This window comes from Dryas octopetala, chromosome 1 (assembly GCF_963921425.1).
Source record: "Dryas octopetala chromosome 1, drDryOcto1.1, whole genome shotgun sequence".
Classification (NCBI taxonomy): Eukaryota; Viridiplantae; Streptophyta; class Magnoliopsida; order Rosales; family Rosaceae; genus Dryas; species Dryas octopetala.
In genome coordinates, this window is record NC_141366.1 from 1778378 (window position 1) to 1786679 (window position 8302).

At 37.2% G+C, this 8302-nt stretch overlaps 2 protein-coding genes across 2 annotated transcripts; both read left to right on the forward strand.

Annotated features, from left to right (window-relative positions):
* Positions 1-1956: 1956 nt before the first annotated feature.
* Positions 1957-5297, forward strand: LOC147296227 (eukaryotic translation initiation factor 2 beta subunit). Its single transcript, XM_086244158.1, has 10 exons — positions 1957-2097; positions 2497-2546; positions 2996-3104; positions 3209-3264; positions 3346-3400; positions 3519-3610; positions 3693-3838; positions 4357-4499; positions 4694-4779; positions 5017-5297. The coding sequence occupies exons 2-10, from the start codon at positions 2502-2504 to the stop codon at positions 5092-5094; spliced, it is 810 nt and encodes a 269-aa protein (XP_086100284.1). The 5' UTR covers positions 1957-2097; positions 2497-2501; the 3' UTR covers positions 5095-5297.
* A 1547-nt stretch (positions 5298-6844) lies between these two features.
* LOC147296228 (pathogenesis-related genes transcriptional activator PTI6-like) lies at positions 6845-7948 on the forward strand. The gene has a single exon (XM_086228909.1). The coding sequence runs from the start codon at positions 7235-7237 to the stop codon at positions 7721-7723; it is 489 nt and encodes a 162-aa protein (XP_086085035.1). The 5' UTR covers positions 6845-7234; the 3' UTR covers positions 7724-7948.
* The last annotated feature ends 354 nt before the right edge of the window (positions 7949-8302 follow it).

Consider the following 8302-nt stretch of genomic DNA (forward strand, 5'->3'; position numbering starts at 1 on the left):
TCTTGACAAAAAACCTTAGTGGAGTGGGAATTAAAAAGGCTATACTAGCAAATCCAAGCTCACTAGTTCAAAGATGGTCAATATAATATTATTGCCATAGAGTAGTAGTACTAAAAGGAAATTAAAGGATTGCATTATTTTGTTGCGGAGTCTTGATGTACTTGCATACCCCAGAATGACAAACAAGCTTGTCACTTAAATAATTAAGAAATAAAACCAACAAGCAGCCAGCTGGTTTCAACATAAATCAAACATGTTACATGGGAAACAGAGGCACTATGCCAAAACATTTTTGTTAATATATAAAGTTATAAACTAATGCCATATTTCCATGCATATATAGTACTTTAATATTCACCTTCAATGTGTGCCTTGATTAGTGGTTAGACGGTTCATTTTTGAGTTACTATTGGGCTCATAATTTCAAACAAACATGGTCAAATTCATGATTTCAACTCCCAACTACATACAATTTTGTATGTTATTTCATTGCTTGGAAATTGAAGATGAGCTCAAAAAGAGAAGGACCGTAGGAAGCTTCTCCGAAGTGAAAAACATGTCATCAATCTTATATATATAATTGACTTTTCCAAGCTTGATTTGATGAATAAAACGAAAGCTCTACTCCCCACTAGGCCACTATTGGACTAATCAAAGACCGTGTATTGATCCATTTCAAGTCTTTCAAATTTCAAAAGAAAACAAAGGTTGTAGAGAAATTTCCAAGTGCTAGAGTAAGGCCAAATTGGAGGGTGAAATGCTGTTGGGAAAAAAGCATAAAAACAAAGGAGGCTTGCCTATGCTTTGAAGTTTGACCTCGAATCAATTGAAAGAAAGTTCGATAATCAAGGTTCTTAGAACTTTCCCAATCTATTTTACATCAAAATAATCGACGGAGCAAGCAGTGTTGTCTTCTAGTAATTTTCTTTGGCTTTAAGCCAAAGAAGATGTGATGTAGCAGCTACCAAGTAAATAGAAGGAAGACCCCAGTCAAAGTACATTTCTTAAACATTTATTAAATCTCAAAAACAATATATATTAAGTTAATAATTTCCCTACACATGATTAGATAGATAAATACAATGAAAAAGATGAGAATTAGGGATTTCAAACTAAAAACTAAAGTTTTGATATCATGTGATGTGAGACAAGTAGACAACCATGCACCCCCAATTTCTTTTTTTGACACAAAATAAATTAACAATTATATCAAAATAACACAGATTTATCACACATTTTTAAATAGTAATGCTACACTTATCACATTTTATATCATCTTACATGACATTCATACATTAGATACTAAAAGTAAAAAAAAAAACCTAAAAAAAAAAAAATATTGTTCAATAAAATAATGACACATAAGATGAGATACAAATATAAAAAAAAATATGGGACAATTAACATTGTTGATTTTTAAATTACGTAGACTTGAGCATAACTTCATTTGTTGTACTCAAGCTCTATTTCTCGCGGAGTGGGTTACGTTTGATAATTGGGATCTCTATACGCTTGATAATTGTCGATGAATTTCGTTTACTTTCTTTTTACATCATAAAATGTACCAAGAGAGGCAAGCTAACTCTATGGGCCAACATTTCGTTATGCCTCAAATTCTCCAAAAAGGAATAGCCCAAGTCCGAGGAAAACAGCCCAATACAATTGAAGCATACCCCAATTACTTGGACCTTGTATGAATTAAAGGCTCACAATAATATGGGCCTATTCCCATTTTGTAAACGTTTGGGCTGACATGAAGCTGAGCCCATTAAGTCCTAATCTAGATGAAGTCGTGCGTGGCGGCCAAGAATAGAAAAGTGGAAATGGACCGTTTGCCGTTGTGACTCGTCCTTGGTGTACAAGGAAAGTCCAGTGGGCGTTTTTCTAGCCTCTTTTGATCAGAGAGGCCGACTATAAATAGAACCGGAAATCACCCACCCAAGTACCCAACCCAAACTAAAAAAAGAATTACAACGAAACGAACGGACTATAAATAGCAAAATATTACAACGCACACAACACAGCTCGAGAGCGAATCGATTAGGCAAACACTCACAGTCGCAGTCACACCGGAGAAGGGGAAGCTTTCTTTACGATGTAAGCTACTCTCTATACAATCCCCTAGTCCTTTTCTCGTTCTAGGGTTTCTACAATCCTCAAACATTCTTCAATTTCCTATCTTAACTTTCTAGGGTTTGCTTTGTTTTGCTCTTCAACTTTTTGCGTTTTCTTTTTGTTTCAATTGTAATTAGATGGTCCGGATGGGAATGCGCGGTTAAATGTATTTTTGATTTTTTATATAATCATTTTCTTTTCTTGCAATCGCACCGGATTTAATTGTATTTGGTTGCCCGTTGTGGTTTTTCTGGTTTCTAGGGTTTATTGTCTTGAAACAATTGGAAAGAGGGATTATAAGTTAAAATAAGCCTTGTTTGGTTTGTGGTGTTTCGGGTTTTTTGTGCAGGATTGATTGATTTTGTTTCACTTGTTTTGCAGCAAACATGGCAGACGACAATCCGGTTGAGGTGAAGGAGGAGGTGGCAGATGTAAGTTCTCTTAAAAACCACCTGGGAATTATGTCAAAATTTTCATCTGGTGGTAACTAATTACAGTCTAGGAACTATACTATCTATTTTCCTTAAATCTATTAATAGTAGAAAGGAAGATGGAATAATGTTACATTAAAGGAATATAAGTGGAAACTATAATGATGATAAAAAATTACTATTTGGTATGGTGCTTCTTCCTCCAATTTAAGAGTGCCAGTCTGCCATCAAGTGCCCCTTTAGACGTATAAGAACCCAATAAAAACGAGTTGTTGATTCATCTTAGAGAGGACAAATTTCCCAGATTGTTGTTTAGCATTCTCTAAAGTTGTTCTGATTGCTTGACTAGAATTATGTGGTCGATACTACAGTTATACTGATATGAAGGTACGATGACTTGAGTCTCTTGACTAGAGCTAAGTTTTGTGGTTCTTTATCTTTTCTTTCAGATTGCCCCTTTTGATCCTACTAAAAAGAAGAAGAAGAAGAAGGTTGTAATTCAGGAATCTACTGATGATTCCGTGGACAAGTTGGCTGAGAAAACAGAAACCCTGGCAGGTGGTTTAATTGAACAATCAATGATTACTCTGTGATGTTTTCTTTTCCAAACTTGTTATACATTCATCACCTTTGTGGGGGACTTATATTTTTAGTCATTGCAGTTTCTGATGCGCCGGAGAGTTCGTTTTCTGGTTTGAAAAAGAAGAAGAAGAAGCTAGTAAGTTGCCAAGCTTTTCCACTGTCTGTTTGCAGAATCTTTTTCCTGGAAATTGACTTTTGATGGCTGGTGTGATTATAGGTTGAACCCAGTATCTTGAATGAAGAGAGTGGTGATGCAGGGGAAGATTTGGATGGTAAGAGATTGCATTCTAATCTTTGACTGATAACTATTTTTATCCTCTTAAGATGCCTGTAACCTCACTGTACTCAAGAAAGAAAATTGTTTCTGATCTTATAATGTTGGCCTTTTAGAGCGTACTGGTGAGGATGAAGAAGTAGAAGGTATTGTACTAGAGGCCACTTATCCTTGGGAGGGGAGCGATCGTGATTACACATATGAGGAGGTGTGTATTCTCTCACAGTATTGTGATGGTTCCTTGATCTGTATGTTACATATATAATTTATTTTCGATGCGATGTCTGCAGCTTCTTGGTAGGGTGTTCAACATTCTTCGGGAGAATAATCCGGAGCTGGCTGGAGACAGGCGTAGGACAGTTATGAGGCCTCCACAAGTTCTTCGTGAGGGGACCAAGAAAACTGTTTTTGTGAATTTCATGGATCTATGCAAAACGTAGGTTTCTGTTCCCACCATAGTATCTCAGTTGACTCACCGATGCATTTCTTATTCTCTTTCTGGTGGTGTCTCAGTTTACCTTGGTTTTTATGCATGTATGCCATAGTATTTCTGTGGACAGTCATCTCTGAAAAAGGATATTTCTTTGGTGTTAACATGCTTATTGTTGTGTTCCATGTACTTAAGTTCCAGAACACTGGTCTCTGAAAGTTGACTTTTGAAATTACTTTGAATTAATGACAGTGAACTAAGTAATTTTTTTTGGATGCATTTAACTGTCATTCTGTATACAACTGTGTTGTGTTTTCATTATCAAATGTGCTTACGGTTCATATGTTAAGGAGTGCATGTATGGTCTGTGCAGATTGTTGTGGATGGAATGATGCCTAACACTAGAATAATAAAAGTTCACTTCACATATTCCCAGATTTATTTTCCTAAGCTATCGTTTGATTCCATCTACTTATTATTTGATCTGAAAACCCCTCTACTTTTTATTTTCCTTAAAATTACAGGATGCATAGGCAGCCAGATCATGTCATGGCTTTCTTGCTGGCCGAACTGGGGACAAGTGGATCACTTGATGGACAACAGAGGTTAGTTGTAAAGGGAAGATTTGCACCAAAGAATTTCGAAGGAATACTGCGGCGATATGTCAGTGAGTACCTTATCTTCTGGTTTGATTTATTTTCTTATTACAGTTGTTAATGTGGAATGGTCTGAATGGAGTGGTTTGCATGCTGCTGTGTTGATTATGCATGCTTGAGAGTTATGTGTGTCCTTTTGTATGTGTTTTATTTTGCAGTTGTTACTATCCTCCCATTTTTGCTCATGGCACTTTTTTTTTTTCAGATGAATATGTCATTTGCATCGGTTGCAAAAGTCCCGACACTATTCTTTCAAAGGAGAATCGTCTCTTCTTTCTCAGATGCGAGAAGGTAACAAATCATAGAATGTTGTTAGCATTCTCAATTAGTTGGCTGTTGGTTTGGTGGTTTTAGTAGTTTCTACTTTAATAAGTGGTTACCCCATAGTTTCTTCTTTAATCAAGGGAATGTGCTACTGTATATGTTTTTATATGCACTGTGGTTCATTTTCTCTATTCTTAAAATTGAGTTTATCCTGCCTTTTGTTAGTGTGAGGTTAATTAATTTGATAATTTTATATTGTTGCAGTGTGGTTCTGGACGATCAGTTGCTCCCATCAAAGCTGGTTTTGTTGCTCGTGTTGGTAGAAGGAACACTGGGACATAATCTAGTCTGTTGTGCTTTTACTATTAGGAGGCAATGAATGATGAGCTGCGTTTTACTATTTACGACAGTAACAGTTTTGCTGTGACGTTTAAACATTGAGAAGAAGAGTCTCTTACATTTTGGCTGTCGGCTGTCATATACTCTATTGCTTGCAGACCTTACTATGCTTTTGAGTTTTGACCGGAAAAAAAGGGGATTTTTTTTTATGCTTTTGAGCTTTGATCTAGTCTTTTTAGCTGCCGCTTCTGTTAAATTGTTTGCTGTTTGGGGGCAACTATGAATAATGGTTTTTTTGTCGACCAACCAAAAAATATAGACGGCCAACATGATCGGAACTGATCGGTTTGGTAGTATTTTGGGAATTTTTAGTATTGGTAGATAACTGAACTGCACTGCCTGTACTCGGCGGTGGAACAGTTTTAGCCTCCCCCAACTGACGGTTATCGATACCAAATCGTGTGCTCGCAACTCAGCACCACCATCACCTTCCTCTTAGTCTCTCGAACCTGTCTCCAGAAACTAGCAACCCAGCACCACCACCTCCATCACCTCCACCACCATCAACTACAGCGCTGCTTGCCCGTGCCTGCACCCAGAACCTGACTCCCACCAATTGTCGTCGCCTCTCTCTCTCTCTCTCCCACTCTCGTTGCCCTCTGCCTCTCTGCAAAACCCATCACCTTTTTCTCCTTCCTCACACTGTCGCCTCATCCTCTCCTTCCACCCCTAACTATGATACATTATTGGCAATTCCCTCCTTATCGTACTTTGGTTCACTTGTTTCTTTCCTTATTTTCTGGGACTTGGACTGGGAAGGTTTGAGATTCAATCCCGTTTGGATGGATCATCGTCTGTGACAACCTTTTGGGCTGTACGGGTTGGTTGACATTGAACTTGAAATAGGGAGTTTGGATATGGGTGCTGAAAGAGATATGGGAAGGCAAGGTGGTGAGGCACCACAGTAGAAAAATGAATCACTCCACTTTCATCCGCTTGCCGACAACATTCTCTTCCTACCATTATAACTTCTATCGTACTTTACATACGTTGTGTGTAATTTATTTAGTATTATAATGAAAGAAATTCAGTAAAAGCAAACCTCTCATTACAGTAATGAGAGATTTATAGTAAACTTGTAAAAACATGCAATTTGAAGCTCCAAAAATTAATTTGTCTAGTCGTATTTTTCTCAATTTTATTATATGAGGTTCTAAATTCGAATCATCCATCTTCCTGTTCCCTGGGCTGTAACTGAACCCAGTCTAATGTACTACAGTCACATGTTAGACCATCCTCACCATAGGTACGTTGGCACGCGGTGCAACCCTCATTATCATTAGCCCACTCTTTTTTTTGTACTTTTTCTTTCATTTGAGTCCTTTCTTTTAACTTTTAATGTTTTATACCAAAAATTTATATTTATTTTCAAGAATTTTGGTTATTCATAAATTTCAATCAATGAGCAATATAGATATATTGTTTGAAAATATTACTTTAACACATATAATAGTTTATGTCCTTATTTTCAAGATATTTTGTTTGAAAATATTACATCAATCAACGGTTGATAATAGTTTATGTCCTTATATATATAATTATGTGAATAACTCTCTTTAAGACTTGCCTATCATATATGAATTAGTAAGTGTTTCTCTAGCTAGCTAGCTAGCAATGTACGTTTTTCCTATATATTTCAATATTATTGCTAAATAACCTGCTTGAGGAAGCCTATGAAGATTTGGCCGACATCATCAGATCGATTCATTTCTTATTTATGAAAGAGTAATTAGCATATGTCTGAGGCTTCCTCGCAGTCGTCATGTTAGCTTTCCCTTAAATGAATTACTTTCGTGCTTAATTTATTATTCCTTGGAATTGATAAAATATGAATGTCTCTTTTAATATATGCATTTTTAATTAGTGCAACATTTATTAATTGCAGAACTTGCAGATTAATTGGAAAATTGATCAACCAGCAGGGCGATGAACTTATTTTGATGCCTTCCTCACTCTTTGTATGCCAAGCTAGCTAGTGATAAAATTTGCTCCAGAACAAAAGCATACCCATCTCCTCCATTTCGTTTCCTCTACCTCAGAATCCATGATGAGCTACTAGAGAAACTCCTCTTCCGTACATCCCATGGTCAAATTTTCAGAGCAAGTTACCACTATGAAGAAGCTCATCCATGAAACCCAAAACCCACCCGCCAAACCCACCCGGGTACCTCAAAAGCTTGTTCGGATCATACTCACCGACGCCGACGCCACCGACTCCTCCAGCGACGACGATGAGGGTTCCGTACGGAGAGTCAAGCGCCATGTCAGACAGATCAGCTTGGAGCCATCTTCATCACCTTCTTCTTCTTTCACTTTCAACTCCTCTGCTTCTAAGCTCCTCAAGCAACCCCAACCCACCAAGAGACCCGACTCGACTTCGCCGGAATCGGACCCTTCTCGCCGAAAAAAGTTCAGGGGCGTCCGCCGGAGGCCTTGGGGTCGCTGGGCCGCAGAGATACGGGACCCGACCCGACGTAAGCGGGTTTGGCTCGGCACCTTCGACACGGCCGAGGAAGCTGCCACCGTCTACGACAGAGCGGCGGTGAAGCTCAAAGGTCCTAACGGAAGCTGAGTGTATTATTATAGTGAGTAAAGCCGATTTTATCCAATATACTCGGCGATTTTGTTAGAACATTTGTACTTTTAGTTTTATATTGCTGTGTAATTGTAATTAAATATGATAATTATTTTATTGATATCATCAAGGAGAAGAGAAGCTTGGAGACTTGGAGTGAGTAAATCAGAAAAGAGAATGGAAGGGTGAGCTTGATTCCTTGGACATCACGCCTTGTGTTGAAAAACAAAAGGCACGAGACATTATTATTATTTGGGTAAATTATAATTTAATATCTCAATTTTACCTTGAATTTTAAGTTAGTATCTCAAGTTTAAAAAGTTGCATGTCAGTACCTCAACTTTCATTTTGTTGCAATTACATACCTCCGTTAGCTTTTCCGTCTGTCAAACCTTTAAACGCTTACATAGCACGATGACGTGGTTTTAAAAAATGTCACATAGACAAAAAAAATAATAAAATAATAATAAACTTTTTAAAAATAAAATAAATAATTATAAAAAACAAAAAAATTAAAAACCCTAATAATAGAATTATAAAAAACCAAAAAATATTTATTTCATTTATCTCATCTCT

What these genes read in the sequence shown, in the direction of transcription:
- LOC147296227 (XM_086244158.1), top strand. Translation starts at nt 2,502, where the DNA reads ATGGCAGACGACAATCCGGTTGAGGTGAAGGAGGAGGTGGCAGAT. An exon ending in GAAAACAGAAACCCTGGCAG is followed by an intron (nt 3,105 to 3,208) that starts GTGGTTTAATTG and finishes TAGTCATTGCAG; the next exon opens with TTTCTGATGCGCCGGAGAGT. An exon ending in AATACTGCGGCGATATGTCA is followed by an intron (nt 4,500 to 4,693) that starts GTGAGTACCTTA and finishes TTTTTTTTTCAG; the next exon opens with ATGAATATGTCATTTGCATC.
- LOC147296228 (XM_086228909.1), top strand. Translation starts at nt 7,235, where the DNA reads ATGGTCAAATTTTCAGAGCAAGTTACCACTATGAAGAAGCTCATCCAT.